The sequence below is a fragment of the Pseudorca crassidens genome, chromosome 4, assembly GCF_039906515.1.
Source record: "Pseudorca crassidens isolate mPseCra1 chromosome 4, mPseCra1.hap1, whole genome shotgun sequence".
Lineage (NCBI taxonomy): Eukaryota > Metazoa > Chordata > Mammalia > Artiodactyla > Delphinidae > Pseudorca > Pseudorca crassidens.
In genome coordinates this window covers 83,534,039-83,557,892 of record NC_090299.1, presented here as the reverse complement: position 1 = coordinate 83,557,892, position 23,854 = coordinate 83,534,039, and the positions used below count along the sequence as shown (strand labels likewise).

The 23,854-nt window shown below is 33.9% G+C and overlaps 1 protein-coding gene across 9 annotated transcripts in view; it reads left to right on the top strand.

Annotated features, from left to right (window-relative positions):
- Nucleotides 1-23,854, top strand: part of EPHA5 (EPH receptor A5) — a 330,826-nt gene that overhangs the window by 21,946 nt on the left and 285,026 nt on the right. For all 9 annotated transcript variants that reach the window (XM_067736164.1, XM_067736162.1, XM_067736163.1 and 6 more), the window contains exon 2: nt 7,837-7,901. In XM_067736164.1, coding sequence (XP_067592265.1) covers nt 7,837-7,901 — 65 coding nt within the window. The remainder of the gene's footprint in view (nt 1-7,836; nt 7,902-23,854) is intronic.

Sequence of the window (23,854 nt, the reverse complement as noted above, 5' to 3'; positions counted from 1 at the left end):
ATTAAAAAGTTCCTGTATTTGTGAGTCATTGTTTTTCCTATGTTAACTTTAGGAATTTGCAATAGACTAAATACTCATTGACCTCTACAGAGTGATTTCTCCTGGAGAATCAGTCTTCTAAATTAATGATTAGATTACCAACCAATATGCCCATCGTCATTGTAATTATAGAGTGGCTGAGGGAAAATGACCTTGAAGGCTGTCTCTCAGTTTAATGGTATGGCTTTATTTTAAAATATAAATAATAGAATAAAAACATTTTCCATAAAATTTCTGATATCTAATTAATGTCTTTCAGAGTAACTGTGGTATCAAACATTTCCTCTAATTATATTCATTAGTGGCTTCTCCCGAACAAGTTTTAATTAAGTTGTACAATGAAGATCAATACTCATTGTGTATTCATTGCAATTTACAACAAGCATATATACTGTTCAGAACAATTTAATTACTGTAATTGTAGCACAGAAGATACTTAGTGACTGTGCTGCATTACTGCCAAACCGCCTTTTAATAAATTCAGTAATGAAATTAGAAAAGGAAATTCTGAAAATTCACATTTATATATACACTATGTCTAAACCGGTTTTTATGTTAGTAGCTTAAGTAATGGGGGGAATGGAAGCATTGATAATATCAGTGGTATAAAGCTTTTTCATGCATGCCATCATGAATGTTGAGAAATTATTAGAGCATAAATGACTACACTTGTAATAATAGTTACTTTGGTTACTAAAAATAATGTATGGGTGTTGGGTATTCAGAATACTCTGTTTTCTCTAAATAAGATGTCAAGTTTTGTTACTTCCATTTCCTTAAATAGGAGTAGTATTTTCATTCATAAGGAATGCTTCCAAATGTGTTAACTTCTATTAATGATGATCATGCTGCTGATACATTGTGCAAGGAATTGTGGAAGTAGAGATTTTCTGGAGGCATCATAGGTGTTTCTGAGATTGGGTTTCTGAGATTTGGCACTGGTGAAATTTGAGCCACATAATTCTTTCCTGTGGGGTGGAAGAAGTTTTGCTATTCACTGAAGGATGTTTAGTCAGTTGCATGCCTGGCTTCTTCCCATGAGAGGCCAGTAGCAGATACTCCCCTACTTCCCAGTTTTGACGATCAAAAATGTCTCCAGACATTATCAGATGCCCATGTTGAGAACTACTGGTGTGTGTTGATTCAGCCACACCCTCCTGATCTGTCTACTGAGCAAATGATTCATTCATAAGACAAACAGCTATTCAGCTGTTCTGAATGCAGGCTAGGTTCATAGGCATGAGTCAAACATAGTGTTCTTTTAGGGGAACAATAAAATTCTATGTATTCCGTGTTTTGGATATAAGAATTGGGTGTTAATAAAATATTCAGTAATACTACCTTACCCACAATTAGGAAAAGGAGAATCAGAGATCGTTTCCTGGGGAAGACAGTTTCTGAAATATGTTTTGAAGTACAAATGAAGACTTAGCAGTTCACAAAGGGAGAAGGGTATTTGAGATAGCTAAAGCAGCATGTGCAAGACTTGGAGGTATAAGAAAGCCCTCTTACTCTTATCTGTACCTATCTGTATATCTAATTTTATGTAGATATAATTTTAGATAGTTACTTTTCCTGAGGCATCAAATCCCAATTTACTCTGCATTACATGAACAAAATTATAAAGTAGTAATCTGCAGGTAATTACCTAAAACACCTAATTTTTCTCTTTTTTTCCTCAATTTCCAATTCAGTAATGGTATATGTAAATATCTGCTTTGCACTGTGAATGTTATGAAATCATCTTCTAGGAGGAAAGCAATTTTAGGCAGTATGGAAAAGTGACATGCATGTATTTCCTATAAAACTCCTAATCTGTTTACCTGAAGAAAATCTTTTGACAAGATCATCAAAAGAAAGATGATATACATTCCTATTGTAGTTATTTCCATGTGTTCAGTAATGTATTCCAATATGGGAAACTCCCAATAAATTGTAAAAATAGTGAAGCTAGTATTTTCATTTACTTTCACACTTACACATTTTCTAAGCCAAGAAGAGTAAAAATAGTAATTTTAATTAAAGTTAATTCAAATGAGGGCAATTAAATTTTAGAAAGACATCTGGAATTCTGTTGATAATTATGAGTATTTCAAGAATGCACATATTATTAAGAAGTCTACAAGGAATGCTGTGTTTCTCATGGCAGGCTAGTTATGAATTCCTAGAATTCCTATGCACATCACTTTGCCACCACAGGATTAAGTTCAGTTTGACTGCCATCGTAGCAGAAGACCTTTAGTTTGCTCATTTGCTCTACTTTATCTAGTCCACACAGATATGCCGCTGCTCAATATCAAAGGTGAGTAAAATGAATCATAAAGATGAATAAACAGAAGGATTTAGGTTCTGCACTTCCCTGATATTTAGTCATGTCTAGACACAGACCTAGTGCCCCAGAAAAACTAAAATGAGGACAAGGACATTTAAGTTTAATGTAGCCTTATTCCCATAGAAACCAGAAGAGCCAACAGTAGCGTAAAAAGAAAACAGTACGGATCTACCTGAAAAATTAAATTTAGTGGACTGACTCGAGGATTTGCAAGGTTAGTGGGTAGTGAAATAGTTTTGGTCTGTTTGTTTTTGGTTTTTGCTGTTTTAAAACAATAGTTTTTGAGTTAGGTCAGTTTCCTTTAAAAAACAATAATTCCACATATCATTTATTGTTTTATTCCCTAAAGCCAACATGCTGTATGTAGGCTAAAGTTGATACAAACATTCTGTAGGCATACATTTTTATAGTTAAAGAGCTCAGAACTTAATGAGGAAAATAGACAAGTTTAAGGGTAGGTTACAGTATTGAGTATATATCTGTGTTTTCTAAGATTTTAAAGTTTTTGATTTATTTTCATATTAATAGTTTTAATACAGACTGTTACCTTAGTGTGTAAGATATGTATGTTTGCATATATGATATGAAATGAAATGATGGATAATAAGGGTAAAATGCACATAATTTCCATAGCATGCCAAAAATTTCTATTTCAGTTGTGATCCTGATTTCCTTGATCAAAATAATTTCAGAGTATGGTCTCTTGTAGAAGTTTTACACATTTCTCAGCCTATCTAATGTTAAACCTTTAGTACCCTAGGCTTACACTTGCAGATCCAACCATCTTTTTAGAATTGCGGGCATTTCAAGATACTGACTCTTGAATGTAGTTTGAGAAAGCTTCAGTACCTCTGACGAGGGTTAACCCAGTCGTTTCCCTTTTGGGTCCAAATACCATGCTCATTCAAAGTGGTTCAGCGGCACAGCACACCAGGTAGATCCATTTGGTTTAGGCATAATATATTTGAAAGATAATGGTCTATGATCTAGGTCTAAAGCATTTTGACTACATAGCACCTTTTTTTTAAACATCTTTATTGGAGTATAATTGCTTTACAATGGTGTGTTAGTTTCTGCTTTATAACAGAGTGAATCAGCTCTATGTATACATATATCCCCATATCCCCTCCCTCTTGCATCTCCCTCCCACCCTCCCTATCCCACCCCTCTAGGTGGACACAAAGCACTGAGCTGATCTCCCTGTGCTATGCAGCTGCTTCCCACTAGCTATTGATTTTACATTTGGTAGCGTATATATGTCCATGTCACTCTCTCACTTTGTCCCAGCTTACCTTCCCCCTTCCCGTGTCCTCAAGTCCATTCTCTACATCTGCGTCTTTATTCCTGTCCTGCCCCTAGATTCTTCATAACCATTTTTTTTGATTCCATATATATGTGTTAGCATTGAGTATTTGTTTTTCTCTTTCTGACTTACTTCACTCTGTATAACAGACTCTAGGTCCATCCACCTCATTACAAATAACTCAATTTTGTTTCTTTTTATGGCTGAGTAATATTCCATTGCCACATCTTCTTTATCCATTCATCTGTTGATGGACACTTAGGTTGCTTCCATGTCCTGGGTATTGTAAATAGAGCTGCAATGAACATTGTGGTACATGACTCTTTGTGAATGATGGTTTTCTCAGGGTTTATGCCCAGTAGTGGGATTGCTGGGTCATATGGTAGTTCTATTTTTCATTTTTTAAGGAACCTCCATACTGTTCTCCATAGAGGCTATATCGATTTACACTCCCACCAAGAATGCAATAGGGTTCCCTTTTCTCCACACCCTCTCCAGCATTTATAATTTGTAGATTTTTTGATGATGGCCATGTGATAGGTGTTAGCTCTTCTCTAAATGTTTGATAGAATTCGCCTGTGAAGCCATCTGGTCCTGGGCTTTTTTTGTTGGAAGATTTCTAATCACAGTTTCAATTTCAGTGCTTGTGATTGGTCTCTTCATATTTTCTATTTCCTGGTTCAGTCTCAGAAGGTTGTGCTTTTCTAAGAATTTGTCCATTTCTTCCAGGTTTTCCACTTTATTGGCATATAGTTGCTCATAGTAATGTCTCATGATCCTTTGTATTTCTGCAGTGTCAGCTGTTACTTCTTTTTCATTTCTAATTCTGTTGATTTGAGTCTTCTTTTTTTTCTGGGTGAGTCTGGCTAATGGTTTATCAATTTTGTTTATCTTCTCAAAGAACCAGCTTTTAGTTTTATTGATCTTTGCTATTGTTTCCTCCATTTCTTTTTCATTATTTTCTGATCTATTCTTTATGATTTCTTTCCTTCTGCTAACTTTGGGTTTTTTTTCCTTCTTCTTCTTTCTCTAATTTCTTTAGGTATAAGGTTAGGTTGTTTATTTGAGATTTTTCTTGTTTCTTGAGGTAGGATTGTATTGCTGTAAACTTCCCTCTTACAACTGCTTTTGCTGCATCCCATAGGTTTTGGGCCATTTTGTTTTCATTGTCATTTGTTTCTAGGTATGTTTTGAGTTCCTCTTTGATTCCTTGAGTGATCTTTTGGTTACTTAGTAGCGTATTGTTTAACCTCCATGTGTTTGTATTTTTACACATTTTTTCCTGTAATTGATATCTAGTCTCATAGCATTGTGGTCGGAAAAGATACTTCATATGATTTTAATTTTCTTAAATTTACTAAGGCTTGATTTGTGACCCAAGATATGATCTATCCTGGAGAATGTTCCATGAGCACTTGAGAAGAAAGTGTATTGTTTTGTTTTTGGATGGAATGTCCTATAAATATCAATTAAGTCCATCTTGTTTAATGTATCATTTAAATATTGTGTTTCCTTATTTATTTTCATTTTGGTTGATCTGTCCATTGGTGAAACTGTGGTGTTGAAGTCCCCTACTATGATTGTGTCACTGTCGATTTCCCCTTTTATGGCTGTTAGCATTTGCCTTATGTATTGAGGTGCTCTTATGTTGGGTGCATAAATATTTACAATTGTTATATTTTCTTCTTAGATTGATCCCTTGATCATTATATAGTGCCCTTCTTTGTCTCTTGTAATTGTGTTTATTTTAAAGTCTATTTTGCCTGTTATGAGAATTGCTACTCCAGCTTTCTTTTGATTTCCATTTGCCTGGAATACTTTTTTTTATCCCCCCACTTTCAGTCTGTTTGTGTCCCTAGGTCTGAAGTGGGTCTCATGTAGACAGCATATATACAGGTCATGTTTTTGTATCCATTCAGCCAGTCTGTGTCTTTGGTTGGAGCATTTAATCCATTTGCAATTTAATCCATTTGCAATTATTGATATATATCTTCCTATTACCATTTTCTTAATTGTTTTGTGTTTGTTATTGTAGGTCTTTTCCTTGTCTTGTGTTTCCTGCGTAGAGAAGTTCCTTTAGTATTTTCTGTAAAGCTGGTTTGGTGGTGCTGAATTCTCTTAACTTTTGCTTGTCTGTAAAGTTAACTTCTCCGGCAAATCTGAATGAGATCCTTGCTGGGTAGAGGAATCTTGGTTGTAGGTTTTTCCCTTTCATCACTTTAAATGTGTCCTGCCACTCCCTTCTGGCTTGCAGAGTTTCTTCTGAAAGATAAGTTGTTAACCTTATGGGGATTCCCTTATATGTTATTTCTTGCTTTTCCCTTGTTGCTTTTAATATTTCTTCTTTGTATGTAATTTTTGTTAGTTTGATTAATATGTGTCTTGGTATGTTTCTCCTTGGATTTCTCCTGTATGGGACTCTCTGCGCTTCCTGGACTTGACTGACTATTTCCTTTCCCCTATCAGGGACATTTTCTCTTCAAATAATCTCTTCAAATATTTCTCTAATATAATCTTTTCAAATATTTTTCAGTCCCTTTCTCTTTCTCTTCTTCTTCTGGGACCCCTTTAATTCAAATGTTGGTGCATTTAATATTCTTGCTGAGTTCTCTGAGACTGTCCTCAATTATTTTCATTCTTTTTTCTTTATTCTGCCCTCTGGTAGTTATTTCCACTATTTTATTTTCTGGGTCACTTATCTGTTGTTCTGCTTCAGTTATTCTGCCATTGATTCTTTCTAGAGAATTTTTAATTTCATTTATTGTGTTGTTTATCATTATTTGTTTGCTCTTTAGTTCTTCTAGGTCCTTGTTAAACGTTTCTTATATTTTCTCCATTCTATTTCCAAGATTTTGGATCATCTTTACTATCATTACTCTGAATTCTTTTTCAGGTAGACTGCCTATTTCCTCTTCATTTGTTTGGTCTGGTGGGTTTTTACCTTGCTCCTTCATCTGCTGCATATTTCTCTGTCTTATTTTGCTTAACTTACTGTGTTTGGGGTCTCCTTTTCGCAGGCTCCAGGTTTTTGTCGCAGGTTGTTGTTTTTTTTGTCTGCCCCCATTGGGTAAGGTTGGTTCAGTAGGTTGTGTAGGCTTCCTGGTGGAGGGGACTGGTGCCTGTGTTCTGGTGGATGAGGCTGGATTTTGTCTTTCTGGTGGGCAGGACCGCGTCCAGTGGTGTGTTTGGGGGTGTCTGTGAACTTAGTGTGATTTTAGTCAGCCTCTCTGCCTAGCACACTTTTAAACTACTTTAATTTCAGAGGGACAGTAGGTGAACCTTTTGAAATATAAACTCCCTGAGTGTCTATGTATCTGTGTGTGAGTATGTGCAAGTTTGTGAGTGTGCGAATGTTGGTGCATGGACCTGTGCATACTCTTCCATTGCTTTCTTTTGCAATGATGATGTTCGGACTTCCATCTTGGGAGTTACTAATATGTTAGGATACCCAGCCCTAATTGAATTCTGCCTTTCAAAATGTAGCTAACAGTTTTGTAAAAAACACATTTTGGACTATAGTTATATATAAATGAAAGTATCTTTGGGAATGCAATGAGCACTTAGCTATTGCAACAACCTTAAGAGCTGCTGCATTTCCTAGGCTTGGTTAAGAGTGTATAGATTTATTTCTTAATTAAATTTGCAATTTGGATTACGGATTTTGGTTAATATCACAAAAAATCTTACAAACTTGGGAATAGTTTATTGTTGCTTAATGTAAATTATTTGTTCATTGCCTTTATAACAGCTTTCCAGAAGAAAATAGAGTATATTTAGCCCCAACTTTACAGCTGCAGCTTAATCCCAAGAACCAGCATCTTTAAAAAATAGACAATGGTCCTCATGGTTTTCTACGGACCTTTCCTTTTTTTCTTTTTCTTATTAATTCTTTTCCTTTATTCCTGTTTGACCAAAAAAAAAGCACTTAGGGTAATAACTTGTTTATATACTTTTGCTGTTATTTTTCTCCAAATAATTATTCAAACTCACTTATTCTCTTGCATCCTAATAATGTTTTCTTCAAATTATAACTCTTGTATTCATCATAATGAATGCTCAATTTACTTTCAGTTATGGATGTAATATGTGCTTTTAATAACACTATGAAAATAGTGATATATTTTTGTATATTTGACTCAGTTTTGTTTTCTTTCTCTTTTAGTGAATTTGTTGGATTCACGGACTGTCATGGGGGACTTGGGATGGATTGCTTTTCCAAAAAATGGGGTAAGCCTTTATAAAATTTTCCCTACAACTTAAACTACTTGAATAGACATCATCTTAAATATCATATAGTTGTAAATTCTCTGGACATATTTGATGTTAAGAAAAGAGGGGTGTGTGTGAAGGGGAGTGAGGAGACTTCAAATTAGCTTTGACTGGGAAAAGCAAGCAAATTGGGAAGAGATTTTTATTACTGAAAAACAAATATATTATTTTCCTCTCTGAATATTTCTCCGTAAAGAAATGTGAAGTTTCTTCAGCATTCAGGAGAGTTTCAGATTGAAGCAACCAACACATTTTTAGAACTGGTTTATCTTTAAAAAAAAAAAAAGAAGAAGAAGAAGAAGAAGAGCTAAGAAGAAAGCAAAGATTTGCTGCTAATTTGCCCTTATCTTGTTTATATTTAATAGGAAATAAAAGTTCATGTGTCAATGACAGTGTTGAATCAAACACTGGAACCAACTTATTATGTGTTTAATTTACTACATTAGGGAATTAAAATATTATAAGAAATTCCTTTAAATTCCATTGAAATTAAAAATGTCTCAGATTATTCATCATTCAAAGGTTTTCTTTTAATTCATGAATTTTTCTCTATTGAGAACTTTCAGAAAAGATGCTCCATTGGAAGATTTTTATAATCAACCATTGTTTTTTTATTACTAAATTACTTTATGGTGTACATTAAAAATAACTTCTTTGGGATGAAAATTAGGTAAGCCATTTTTTAACAATATGCCTATTAATATATTTATAGTACTAAGAATCTTAATACATAGATTATATAAAAAGTATTCCATTATCTCGTACTTAATTAAAAACACATCCATATTATCAGATGGAAAATGAAAACATAAGTAAAATATTGTGACATAAAATCTTTGTATTACATAGAAAACATTAACTGTATTGCATGACTATTATATTGAAAACAATCTAGACTTTGATAGAATATTTTTATTATATAATGACTTTAATATTTAAATATTTTTTTAATTTTCAAGCTAAAACTACCCAACATCATTATTGAACCAACTCTGCTCAATAGTCTGTAATAACCTAAATGGGAAAAGAATTTAAAAAAGAATAGTTACATGTATATGTGTAACTGAATCACTTTGCTGTACACCTGAAACTAACACAACATTGTTAATCAACTATACTCCAATATAAAATAAAAATAAAAAATAAAATAAAACACACATGGATTTTTATAATAAAAAATAAAATATATAAAAAAGAAAAGTAAAAATAATCAAATCACCTTGTGACAAAAACAAATAATATTTTCAATCCTCCATTTAAAGGAAAAGTATTGTTAAACAATTTGAATGCTTAAAACTTTATTATACAGTGTATATATGCAATTAATTAGAAGATTATGCACACTAGTAATACTTCATATGACTTTGAAGGTTAATTTCAATTTAATTAAGTAATTTAATATTATACCAAATCTGGTTACAACAACCCAAATAACCAAAACTTAAAATTTTTTTCTAATTGATGAGTATAACAGATGTTTTAATTGGTCCTTTACTTAGAACATTCTTTCTGTGGAAATAAGACAAGTAGTATTAATTGTTCTAATGCATAATAATTTATATGTTAATATCCTCATCTCAGTGTGCTTTCTCTTTTTTCATTAAGTTGGTATTTCTTTTTGGTTGTAAATATTATGGTTACATTTAGAGGTATAATATAAATAAAGTAATACAAGTAGATTGTTAAGATATTAAAACATGAAGATAAGCCAAATGAAAAACAAATTGTCTTACTCAGATATAGCCAGTGCCAACATAAAGGTATATATATTCTCTTAATCTGTCTTTTATCTTTCTTATGCTCTTCCTTTCTCCATTCTTTCTTTATCCTTCCCCTCACTCACCACCTCTGAGTTACTGTCTTTCTTTCATCTTTCACCACCCCTATACAGGAAGATGGCTGGCTAACATCCATCTATGAGAACCTGTAAATATATTTTGTACTCTGCATTTTTTCACATATCAAAAATGATTTATTTCATAAATATCTTAAATTGCCCTTCCTGAGAAGATGGCTGACATATTGGGTTGAAATTAATTTTTTAAAAGTGAGAAAATACGTCATATTCTCTTTGAATCGCTCTGAGTTTAGTTTTGTGTTCCTCCTTTTTCCATTCAGAAGTTATTCAGACAAGATTTGACAGAGTGTAACTCTGAGGGTAAATCTGATGTTGTAGTTGTTCTTGTAACTAGACATTTTTAGGGAAATTACTCAATTTTGTATGTGATTTCTGCGTAAAGCACAATTGACTCCTTTATAAAAACATAATCTTTTTATCAAAAATGGGCTATTTCCAGTCATTCTAACAACTTCCTCCTTTCTTTTACTTTCTGTATAATTGTTAGTATAGTGTTAATTTTGTTCAGATTTTTAAATGAGTATTTTTTCAAAACTCTTGTAATTTTTTGAGTGATGTTTCTTTTGACATAGCTAATGCCTGATGTTAATACTGAAGAAAAAGAAGTTAAACTAGAGAAACTTAGGGAATGTGCACTTATTCGAGTATGAGGAATGCATGTGGAATTCAGGTGTTATATTGATGCTATGTCACCCATATGCAAAATGAAGAAAGTATATATATACTTCTTATATATTGTTATTAGGCTGAGTCATTTAGGATTAGATAAGAAATCTAACTCTAAGTGAAATGTAGATCACTGGTGTGATATCAGCAAAAATTTTGGAATAGGGACATCTGAAAATTTTCTCTTCCATGAAAGCCATGAGAAAAGTGGAAAATATTATAAGAATCAACTTTTCAGAACTCTGGAAATTAACCAAAATCTTGGCGCAATCCAGGGAACATTTAGTCAAAAAAAAAGGACTAAATCTTGTTAGAACAACAAGTTTGTGGCATTTCAAGGTGCCCTGTGTCCTTTTCTGCCACTCCAGCTCTTTAGTGTAGCCTTGGACAAAACCAAAAATCTGTTGTCAGGGTGAAAAACAGCAGTCTGGCAGGCACTAGGGTGGGCAGAGTCAGGTAGGAGACTCTTCAAAGACTTGATCTCAGAGGATTGTCATTATATATAACCTGATAACTCCGTGAAAGAATGCTCTTGTAAGGCTGTCTTGACTTGTCTGACTTAGAGCTCCCCCAGTCTGAAAGCCTTTACTGTATTAAGTAGAGAAGAATATTCTTTTTTTCAGAACATTTCCTGAACCTCAGGCCTTAAGAATGAATGTTTTATTATTTTATTTCTTAGACCGATAAAAATAGTACCCTAAATCTAGGCCTAAGAATTGGGCAAGTAACTTAGAGAAACCCTATTCATCCCTTGTAGTCAGGCACACATTCCATACACCTCTTAGAAACAGTCATTGCACCTGTCACACTTTTTCTTTGCTTTTAAGCTTTTAGATTTCTTATGGCAATCTCATATTTACCACTGTACAGTGTTTCTAAAACTAGGCTCAGTTCCTGGCATATAATAGAACTTCAATAAATATTTATTAGAAGGATAACTGTTTGTTTGTTAATTTATGAAATGGGACATACATTACTGAGATGTAGTTTTGCATGAAGATTAAATAAATGGGACTGAGGGTAGAACTGGGCACAGTGTTGGCACCCAGTAAACATCCTTTCTTTGATCTTCTGCTGCATTTCTGTTCTCCTCATATTAAAAGATCCATCAGTCAATCATGTTTTTGTGTTTCTTTGTTAGTTTTTTGACTATATCTGTATGAATTCATTGTCAGCATTTAAAGATTGGGAGATTTCATATAAAGTCTGAATTTCCAGCTTCTCTGTTTAGTTGGAAGTTTCAGAAAGCCAGAGCTAGCAGCTTTCTATGACCTCAACAGCCCAAAGCTGAGTAAAGGCTGCAATTGGAAGAGAGTAAGCAAATTCTCCTATCTGACTCAATTTCTACCTGCTGCTCTTCGGTCATTTAAGTTGTTGGTCTGCAATGTTGGCATTATCATGGAGTCATTTTTTAATACTGCACAAGCATCGGTTTTTTCTTCTGTTTTAGGAGGGACTTTAAAAAACTTCTCTTGTGTTACATGCTGAGACTGTTTCTTCCTAGTTTTTGTTTGAGTACTTCACCTCAGTTACGGCACATCATTTGAATTTGGGCTTCAGCATGTGCTTTGTAGCTACAATGTATGAGGTAGACAGTGGGTGTATGTGTGAGTGTCTTCTGCCTCATGGTAATAACTTGAAGCCTCCTTCCTTTTTTTTTTTTCTGTACATATCTAGGAGTACTATGTTACAGCAAAGTTTGCTTTCATGCAAACTTGCTGCATTCGTTCATTCAACAGATATATATTGGACACTTAGTTTGTGGCTTGAACTCTTCTAAGAGTGTGCCTTACTTAGTTTGTGCCTAGTTTTGGTAGTTAGTTATAGTAGTGAAGAAGAGTCAGTGCCTACTATAACCAGGGTTACGGTAGTGAAGATAGTAAGTGAAGAAAACAAGCAAAAGTCCCTGATACCCTGGAGCTTGGGGCAGTGTTGATATTTTGAGAATGCGTTATCAGAGTGTTAGAGCAATGTGATAAATGAAATGCATTCTATTATTTTCTTTCTATACTTGTGTGAAAGTGGCAGAGAAGTGACAGTATTCTCTCAAGGTCATTAAAGTAGCTTGTGACATAAATGGGAGCAACACATGTATTGCATTTGGCACATGTGCTGTCATATCATTGTTTCTCATTGTCTTGCCATGAAAAAAATACTCTTTCATTTAGTACGTAAATTCATTTAGTACTGACAATGACAATGTAAAAAGAGATATTTAGTATTTTTTTGTAGATGAAGAAAATGAGGCTCAGTAAGGGTAAGTGATTTTCCCAAGTTTATGCAGTTGGTAAGAGACTGAGGCCATTTTAAACCCAGGTCTTCCAGGATACTGATTATTTTAAACCAGAGGTGAACTCCTACAAATAGGTAGGTCTCCAGAGACATAGGTTCTGGATGGTTCTCAGACTTCTAGTTCATGTAAGAGAGGAATTCATGCTGAAGAAAAAATTCACCTCAAAGAAAGTTTTAAATGAGGTGGAGTGGGTCACATGCTATTAATTGCTAGATCATAATACATTTTTGGAAAAATGTATATAGCACATAGATGCTCAAATATATAAGTTGCATTGTTATATTGTGTATATAACAAATATATATATATAATTAAATAATTATATAAAAGGTAGATAGATAATGAAAAGGATGAATTAACTTGACTCCCAGCTATATCTGTAATTCACTCTATTATTTTTGGGACCTGTGTGAATCTCCGCTTTCCTGTCTGTTAAGCAAGGATGGGTGGCTATTATATCATCTATCTTGCAGTGTTGTTTTAGGATAAAGTAAGATAATGTATTTGAATGCACCACATCATCACTCAACCACTAAAGAAGTAGAAAAGATGATGGTTGGTTAAAAAGCTACTTTTGTATTGCTGTTTTCAAACACAACCAGAAAGCAACAGTTTGGTGGTTAAAAGCAACAACCACTCAGGTATCTCTTTGGCATTTGACTGTTCAAATGAAGTAAGTAAACTCTTAAGAGTTTTTATGCCTCAACTCCCAAATGTGGGACCCAGTACTCTAATTTCACTTTGAATAAAATTAAGGGGAGGGTTTGTCAATTGTTTTTTTCTCCCAGAACTGGTCTTTAATTGTAGACAGAAATAAAAACAAATAAACAAAACACAGACTGACTTCTGGCTTAATTGTTGTATAATGTGCATAGTTACCCTCAATTCTAAATTTCACTGCCTATTTGAGTAAATATTTTTTTCCTCCAGAGCACCTTTTGTTAGTATTTTACACTGAGGTTCTCAAACTTTTTCAGCCTCAACCCATTAGGACATAATTCTAACAGTAATAGTAATTTGTAATTGTGAATAAGGAATAATTAAGAGGTGTTGAGAATTAATTTATTTCATGATTGACTCTATTGTCAACCCTCTTTTTTTATATTTACATAAGATTTTGTCTTAAAATACTTGTTACTTTTTTAACCATTGCCTTATTTTTAAAAATTAATATACTTAATTTTTTTAGAGAAGTTTTGGGTTTGCATAAAAGTGAGCAGAAGGTATGCAGAGTTCTTATACACAACTTCAATATTCCTCCTTACCCTTTTTTCACTATTAGCATGTTGCATTAGTGTGGTACATTTGTTACAATAGACCAGGCAATGTTGATACATTATTATTAGGTAAATTCCAGGTTTATATTAAAGTTCATTCTTTCTCTTGTACATTCTCTGGGTTTTAACAAATACATAATAATATGTGTTTACCATTGTAGTATCATACAGAACATTCCCTGTCCTATCTGTACACACCCTGAAGATGTACTTTGCTTCCTTCTCATTACAGTAGCATTATTTCATTCACCTTCTGGAACATTTAATGTTGATTAATTTATATAGTCTAATCATTCATGTTAATAGCATTGTTTCCTGCAAATTTTGAGCAAGGGTTTTCAAAACATTCTTATAAGAATAAAATGAATGGCTGTCGTGTTTGTTTAGAGAAGATTATGCTCTTAACGTCTTAGAAATTTCACTATTGCTCTTTTTCCATATGTTGTTGTTACAAAAGATCACAAGATAGACCTGCCTTCTTTGCTTTGGCAGAAAGCCTTTTCCCCACTGAGTCCTTTGTACTTCCTGTTCACACAGTGGGCAAGCCATCACATTCCCCTGGCTGTCACCTCTGAATCGTATTGCAAATTCTGATTTTATTTTTGCTCTCTTTTCCTATTCCATTCAAAGAAGATAAACATTATTTTTGCAGTCATTTCTTACGCTGATCTTAGGGGGTTTTAGGATCATTCAAAATAACTTATTCATTTGAGAGAGATTTCAGAATATTGACTTAAATCATATTTGTACTAAAATGGAGACAGTGTAACCTGCTCTCTGCCTAGGGGAGAAAGAGCAAGCAATAGTCCTACATAAAGTCACTTCAAAACAGGAGTTTATGGCTTTTCTTGTTTTAGTGTCAGTTTGTTCTATTTTCTGATTTCTTTGAGACAGAGAATCTGTGTTTACTTTTGAAGTTGAAAATAACTCAAGTTTAGATCACTCAGAATGGACTGTGAATCCATCATTAGTGTTTTATGTGGATTCTCTTGAATCAAGAGAAACTTAAACTGGATTTTCTGATACTCAGATTTTGGTAAAAGTGTATGTGAGAGTTTTGTGTGTGATTCCTCCTCCCCAAACTTAAAGGCAAAGAATGAGGAGAAGTATTTGAACACTGCTAATCTCATCTATTTTGGTTATGATCAGGATGTTTTGACAGAACCTTGTTTTGGCTTTGCTTTCTACCAAAGGAGAGGAAAGATAATGACAAGCACTGAGGCCCACACTGAGCATGGAGAGGCTAATAAAGATTAAAGTTATGCTGAAGGGGAAAAAAGAACACATTAGTGGATATAGAAAAGCTCTTTATTTGGACAGTGATAGAAAAGAATTCTAAAGGGAATGGATATTATACTTTATAATGCAAATGCCAGTATAATGAAGAACAATCCTATTCCAAAGTAGTTTTGTATCCATTATTTTTTAGAAAAACGAAAAGCACACCCAACCCGTGAGGTAATTAATATAAACAATTTAAGGAATTCAAGACAGTCACTTAGCATACACTGAAGTTTAGATGAAGCACAGTTTCACATTTAGATTTCCCACATAGAAACTAAGCAATTATGAAGAAAGTTTTTTAAAATGTGCAGTTCTGCTTTGCCATATGAGACAAATGTTGTATTTTGCCTTTGCTATATATTGAATGTATTAGCAACAGTCACAGTGTATTCATTCAAGGTAGGATTGAGACATGCATATACTATTTGTTTACTAGGTGTCACTCTGTTTATATATTTAAAGTCACTATAAAACAGTGCCTATATTTTCTTCTTTACAGTCTCTCAAAACACTCCTGCATTATAGGGAAACTCACAAACATAAACTGGAAAATGGCCTCTATTCATGATATCCTCTTGTTAATCCTTCTTCTTACCCTAACTGCAATAGACTAGCTAAAGACCTCATCCTTCAAACTGCAGTTTAAGTCTTATTTCCTCAGGAAAGTATGGTTCAAAGATTAACTGTTCTTCCATTAGCAGATTATGCTGTGAAATCCTTTTTCTCTCCATCCCAACCCCTATCTATTTTTTCTCCAGATCACAGTGTGTACAGCTATGTTATCCATACTCATCACCTAGACTAGCTTTCTATCCAAACACTTAATTCTCCTGATCCGCTCCTTTTAGACGACATTCTCTATTGGTCTGTATAAGAAGCCAGGAGCATACATGTGAGCAGAGTTTCAGGTTATTTCTAAAGGGTTATATATGTTACTGTCACCTTACCTGTGATGTCAGACACCTGTGCACCCACTTACTTCAAACAGCCATTTCCCAATATTATTCCCACCTGTTTCATATTGGGTACTCATGTTTTCCTTTTCCCCATTATGTATATGGAGATTTCTGGGTCTCTATCTAGAGGTTCTCTGTGAAATGATTTACTCCATGTAAAATCTGGACTTAAAATCCTTCTTCTTCTGAAAAAAATTCTCTGCTCTCATTAATATTTACTCCAGTTTCCATATGTGACTATAATGATTTTTTTTTTTTTTTTACTTTCATCTTCCCATTCATCAATGAAGATGTTAAATAAAACAGCTTTGCGGAGGTCCCCAGGGGCCAAACACCAGGTATTTTCCTAGTGGTTTGATTGCTGTTTATCATGATGTTTTTTTAACCATTCTTCAGCTGTTTTCAATTCATATGACTGCTCCCATGCAAGTCAATTTGAATTAATTTTGCAAGCAAAATGCTTTATGGTTCTGAGTAGATAATCTCCCTCTCCCACAGAGAAAATATATACTGTAATCATCCAGCATTCCTGTTGATTATTTCCATTAAAGGCAGCACAGGGAGAGAGAATGCTCAAGACTCCTCTGGCGTTTGAAGTTTTTTGAGGCTTTTGCTATTCATTGCCTTGTTCTCTCTCCCTCTCTCTCTCACTCTTTTATTTTTCTTTTATGCCACTCACTGTTTGCACTAATGCAGAAAATGATGGTCCATACTGCTCAGCCTGGAATCTCTGTCCTCTGGAGCCTGGGGCTGGTATCTTTGTGATCTTATATACCAACACACTTCCCCCCAAATGAACTGACTTCTCTCTTCGAAACTCCCCAAAAGATTCATATAAATTTCTACCTCTAGTGTTTTGCACGGATTGCTTGAAATACTCCACCTTCCACCCTCCATATAACCCATCTTAATACTAATCATTTTTTTCCATTACCACCTGGAAGGGTGACCACTTCCTAGGCTGAATCAAAATCCAGCACTTCCTGTGTATTGAACACACTAAAAATTAGATATTTGTAGTGTTACCAGTGTTTGTGTATGACTACTGTAAGCTTCTCCAGTGTAAAGACCTTTATGTTGTTATCTCTAGCACGTTGCTCTATGCCTCAAATATAAATTCACATTAATCGCATCTGCCACTGATTGATACATAACTAGGCATCTGAATCTGTCCGAAGTGGTGGTTGTTTAGACGCAAAAGGCTATACATTTTTGGCTAAAATAGAATAGTAAAAAGATACACCAAAGTTTGGATTTAGGGGTTCTTATTTATTTGGTGTCATGTAAGCTTGAACCAAGAATGCTTTATTTTTATTATACAATTAAGTTTACCAAAAGACTATTATGTGCCAAATAGTGAGATTACATTGATATACAGGACTCACTTCCTCTCCTCAGGTAATCAGGTAAGTTTGAATAATGTCTCCTAGAGTTGTGAAACATACAGTCTGCACAAACATATACACAACTCTGGGCCCCGCTCTCTATTGAGTTCAATCCAAATTACTAATTTGTATACATATTTGCCTCCATAAAGGCATTATGGTTAACATGGAGACTTTGAGGGCTTCCCTGGTGGCACAGTGGTTGAGAGTCCGCCTGCCGATGCAGAGGACATGGGTTTGTGCCCCGGTCCAGGACGATCCCACATGCCGCGGAGCGGCTGGGCCCATGGGCCATGGCCACTGCACGTCCGGAGCCTGTGCTCCTCAACGGGAGAAGCCACAACAGTGAGAGGCCCACGTACCGCAAAAAAAAACCCCCAAAAAACAAAAAAACATGGAGACTTTGAAATCAGCTAATCTAGATTCAGAATCTAACTCCACACCTTACTACCTAATGTGTAACAAGTTAATCACTCTGTGTCTCCATTTCCTCATTTATAAATTATGTATAATACTACATACTGCACAATGTTCTTATGCCTATTAGAATGAGGTAATGATGCAATGTTTAGCACGATGCCTGTTTAACTCACAGAACCCAATATCAATTGAGCTCTTGAAAAAAATGAAACCAAGGGATTGGGCAACCTTTCATGATCTGATGTTCACCTCTCTGGTTCCTACCTTTGACTAGTCATTTCTTTGTTATTTTCTCAGCAAACCAGATTTCTTTGCTTCAGTTTCACATGGCTTTCACTCAATTCCAGATTTGATTGCCTGTATTTAAAAGACCAGCTCAGACTGACTGGGGATGTTCCAAATTCCACATAGAAAGATTTCCACTTGGTTCTGCTGACCATCACTTATTCAAATATACCCAGCCGGATTGAGGAAGGAGGGTAAAATCATACAGTATAAGTGTAGCTCTAGCTGTTGGTGACCATCTCTGCTATAAGGAGAGCAGCTTAAAAAAAAAAAAAAAAAGTTGGTGTCATCTCAGTTAGTGTCTCTTGGGAATTCTGATAAGGAAGCATTTCCCTAAGTATAAAGTTGTTTTCTCATATAAAATTTATTTAGTTATAAAAATAATTACTAATGTGAAATGTTTATTCCAGAAATTTGCAGTGAAATTAGTTGTTTCAGTACATAATTTCCATCATGTTTCTAAAGCCTGATTTCTACAATGCGTATGAATTTTACCCAGCATTCAATAATTTTATTTGAGTGGTCTCTTTGATTTATTTAAATTCTATTTGATAATCACATTTAATTGGTCTATTTGACTTATTTAAAATCTTACTATTATATGTCCCACTATTCTTATATTTTAGACTGCATTGTAATCAGTGATTCTACATCTTTTGATTACCATCATTCTGTTCTGTAAGACAAATATCCATGTGCCTCCACGCTTCTTTGCGTATTTTGGTATACATCTAGTTATTATGAGTAAGAAGACTAACAATATCCTATAAGCTCATTGTTTCCTTAGAGGCCAAGAAAATCACCCTTGTGTTTGCTGACCTGGTCCTGAAAGCCCCTATGCATCATAAGCCAAGTCTCTTGTTTAGAAGCAAGTTATAGATACAAAAATATAGACACAAAAGAGTAAGACAGTCTTTACTGTTGAGTAATAGTTTTTACAATCTTTAAGATAAATTAATGCTTTTCTTGATTGCCTTACATGATTTCAACACTTCCAAAATGTTACTGTGAATATTGAATGCCATAGGTTATGAATCTGAACTTATTCAGAATATACCTTCCAATTCAGCTTTATTTCTTAACATTCGATCTAGGACATATATAATAGGAATGGTGTGCATATGCTTCATGAATCCTTCATGTATTCCACTCCACATTATATACATCCAGACAGGACAGCTGCCAAAGCTGTTGGAGAAGTTTCATTTTAAACAGAGTTTTGTATAGTTGGACATGCATAAACTTTTAGTTGATTATAACATGCAAATATGTAATAAGCTGAAGAATCACGGGCTGTGCTGTGATTACAAATTATTTAAATAATGGAGGATTATTCACTTTGTGTCACAAATAGTTCCAGTCTTCACAGTTAAAGGCATAACGAGTATAATCCTGAGAGATAAAATCATTTCATTAAACAAGCTTCTCTGGTTTACTGTTTGCTTTATTTTGATGCCAGATTGAATAATGGGATTTTTAAAGGTAATTTAACAGTGAAAGTATATTGCATTTATATCATCTTATAATTTTGCAATACTTCTACATTTGTAAAATATATAGATTGGGGTTATTATGATAAAAGTAGTATATAATTTCAATGCTAATGTCAGGAAAATTAAAATGGTTCCGAAAAGTAATATTAGCATGTCATTAATCTGGAAGGTGGAAGGTAGCTATAATGTCATCAGATGTTGATAGTGTTTCCTAGCTAGCCAATCACCAGTAATTTTCATGGTAGCTTTATTCATTAGTGCACTGAAATTTATTCCTGACATGTACTTATAATATATGTTGTGTTGTTCTTTGAAAGTAGAAATGAGCATGAAGTTATAATATCATATACGCAGTCAGTAAAAGATTGAAATTAAGATTCTCTTATGTACCATCTTTGCAATGTTTGTGTCTTCCTCAAATTCATATGTTGAAATCATGATGCAATGGTATTAGGAAGTGGGACCTTCAAGAGGTAAAATCAAGAGCGTATAACCCTTAAGATGGGTTGAGTACCCTTATAGGAGGCAGGGGAAGTTTGCTTCCTCTCTTTTTCTCTCTCAGCCACATGAGGATACAGCAAGAAAGTGTCCATCTACAAGCCAGGAAGCAGAATCTCATCAGACAGTAGGTCTACTGGTGCCTTGATCTTGTATTTCCCAGCCTCCAGAACTGTGAGACATAAATATTTGTTGTTTAAACCACCTACTCTGTAGTATTTGTTGAAGCAGACTGAACTAAGACAGGTGCCAATTTCTATTTTTCTAAAGGAGTAATAAGGTATAATGTGGTCAGCCACAGAAAAGGCAATGAAAATATGGGAGATCTCTCTCTCCTGCTCATCCCATAAAAAGAATACGTATTTAGTAAACAAGGCAGACTTTTAGGATGCAGATAATGTAAGGAGGGCTAAGACTCCTAAACTGAGGCTTCATATTTCCCAAATTGATGTTTTACTTTAGTAGAGTAGTAGATTTAATAGATTGTCTGAAACAGGAAATTCACGTGTTAAGCCAGAGGGGTTCTATACTCAAGTAAGTTTCAAAAATATTAAATGAAGTAGAATTAGCATATTTATCTACTTATTGCATTATACTAAGCCTTTGTAGATTAATGACCATGCAGGTCTCCCAAATAATTTGATAAAGAAATATTTTACCCACTATATGTATGAACATCTTCATGAAGAATGTTCAGTGGAACATAGTTTAGGAAACATTTTTTTCAAAGAACTTGTTTTCTTTTTAAAACATCTGGATGCAGTGATAACAGAGAAATAAGAATAAAGAAATATATGTTTTCCCTTTGTCATAATGACATATGGAACAGTGCCTAAGAATCACTTTCTTACACATGCCTGGAAATTTTGTCTAAGGCACCATAATAGCAACTAGCTAGTCTGTCACTGGAAATTACCACCATATTAGTTTCTAATATGTGGCTTATTATAGGATTATTAGGCTTATTATACATTCTTATCGCAGAGACTAGGTGACTTAGATATGCAAGCTATGGTTGGAGAGGATTTCAGATCTACTTTTTCCAAGGGTCAATGAGAGAAATTCCCTTTTCATTTACATAAATGAGAAACAAAATAATTTATTTAGCTCATAAATAAATAATTTATTAGCTCTAGTTACACATCTATATAATATCATTGTTGCTACATGGTAGGATAGAGAATGAAGCCATGTAAAATCCCACAGAAAGTTATATTGAATGAATGTCTTCTAAAAAATAGTGTAACTTTTCCCTTAATCTGAGCATCACACATGCACAAGTGGATTTTCTAAATAACATTTTGATTTGAGATTATGTGAGTTTGCATATAACTTTGAAATCATGCTTTTGAACTTAATTTCTTGAATAGTTTATTTGTTCATCATTTCCTCCAACAAATATTTATCCATCAAACTATGTGCTTAGAATTATACTAGACACTCAGGATACAAAGATGCAAGTTATTCATTGACTTTTTTAAAAAACAAGTGGTAGGGCTGGAGATTATATCATTATACAATTAAATACATAAAGAAGTTCAAGTCTTGTAATAGTTTTTAACAATGAAATTTGAACTCCAAATACAGATGTGTAACATTAAATATTCTATCAAAATAATGAAGTAGCTAATAGCAATGCTGGCTGTGGACTCTGGTGATCAATTTGTATATTCAATGATATGTTAGGCTTCTACTGCGATACTTATAAAACCTCAGAAGTTCAAAAGTATTTTTCATTATTGCAATAAATTCATGTTTTATTTCTCCATTGCCAGTGACAAATTTGTGTCAAGCCATGTTTTACATAATGCCTCTTTTCAAAATGTAAATTGTCACTCAAAGTGTAACATATTTATGTGATATTCAGTTAACATTTATTGAAATACTTTCTTTAAATAAATATTAAAACAACTGCTAACAAACCCACATACTGGATTCTGGATGTTGTCTGTGTAATTGGCAATGCCAAAATCAGATCTACTTATTTTTAACTATAAATTGAATCAGCTATTATATTGTGGACAATTTCTTATCATGTAGCTACAACCACGGAGACAAGCAGATTTTTAAATTTAGCTCATTTTTGCAATGGCCTCCTTCTGTGAATTAGGTCAAGTAGATCAATTACTAAATCTTTCTAGAGATGAGAATATTGACGTACCTCATAGGAGACCTGGGAGAGAAATACAAGCACTGTTTAAATGCTTAATATCTTAATATTTCTCAGTGTCATAGCTGGTATCACTTGATGACTGGAGGAGATTAGTTTCCTCCTGTGTTACATAGTATGTGATTGCCTCTGCACATGACAAGAGGTGCATACGGAACATAAGAAAATTCTTCATAGATGTGTGCTTTCTATACACATGTAAAAAGGCAAGCAATCATCTTATATATTGTGTTTGATAAATTGGCACTTTCAGAAAAAAATAGATCACAGGCACAATAATTCTCTTTACACAGCTTTTTCTTCTATTATCTATTATTACATTTAATAGATTTCCCTCTATAACAGAGATCTGTGTCTTTCTTTTACATTCAGTAATTTATGTAGGAGATCACATAAGGGAAATCTTAATAGAGCTTAACATTGTAAGGGAAAATCTTTTCTTAGTTATCTAAATCTGAAATATGTTTAGTGCTGTAGTTAATAAAAACAATCATGTGCAATAAACACTGAGCTCCAAGGTGGTCATTTCATCTATATCAATGACTCTTTTTACAGCAGTTGTTTTTATTTATTTATTCTATTTATTTATTTTTGTTTTACAGTAGGTCCTTGTTGGTTATCTATTTTAAATATAGCAGTGTGTACATGTCAATTCCAAACTCCCAATCTAACCCTCTCCCCTCTTCTTCCCTGGTGACCATAGTTAATTCTCTAAGTCTGTGAGTCTGTTTCTGTTTTGTAAAGAAGTTCATTTATATCACTTTTTTAGATTCTGCATATAAGCAATATCACATCATATTTGTCTTTCTCTGTCTGACTTACTTCACTTAGTATGATAATCTCCAGGTCCATCCATGTTGCTGCAAATGGCATTATTTCATTCTTTTTAAATGGCTGAGTAATATTCCATTGTATATATGTACCACATCTTCTTTATCCATTCATCTGTTGATGGACATTTAGGTTGCTTCCATGTTTTGCTGTTGTAAACAGTGCTGCAATGAACATTGGGTGCATCCTTTTGAACCATGTCTTTTTTTTTTTACAGCAGTTGCTTTTAAATGTCTGTCTATTAAATTTGTTCCTGTTTCATAGATGAAATTATTTTCAATAATCTGTGTCCTTAAAAACATCTGCTTTCAAATTTATTAGACTATTATGAGACAGATAACAATGGGGTTTATTTTGTTATGATTTTAAAGGGAAATGCACTGTTTAGTAGCAATAAATGAAAGTTCTTGCCCCCATCTACAATCAGTTGCCCCATCTACTACTACAATGGGTAGTAACCATACTCTGCAGTGAATTTGTGAATCACTAATCTGA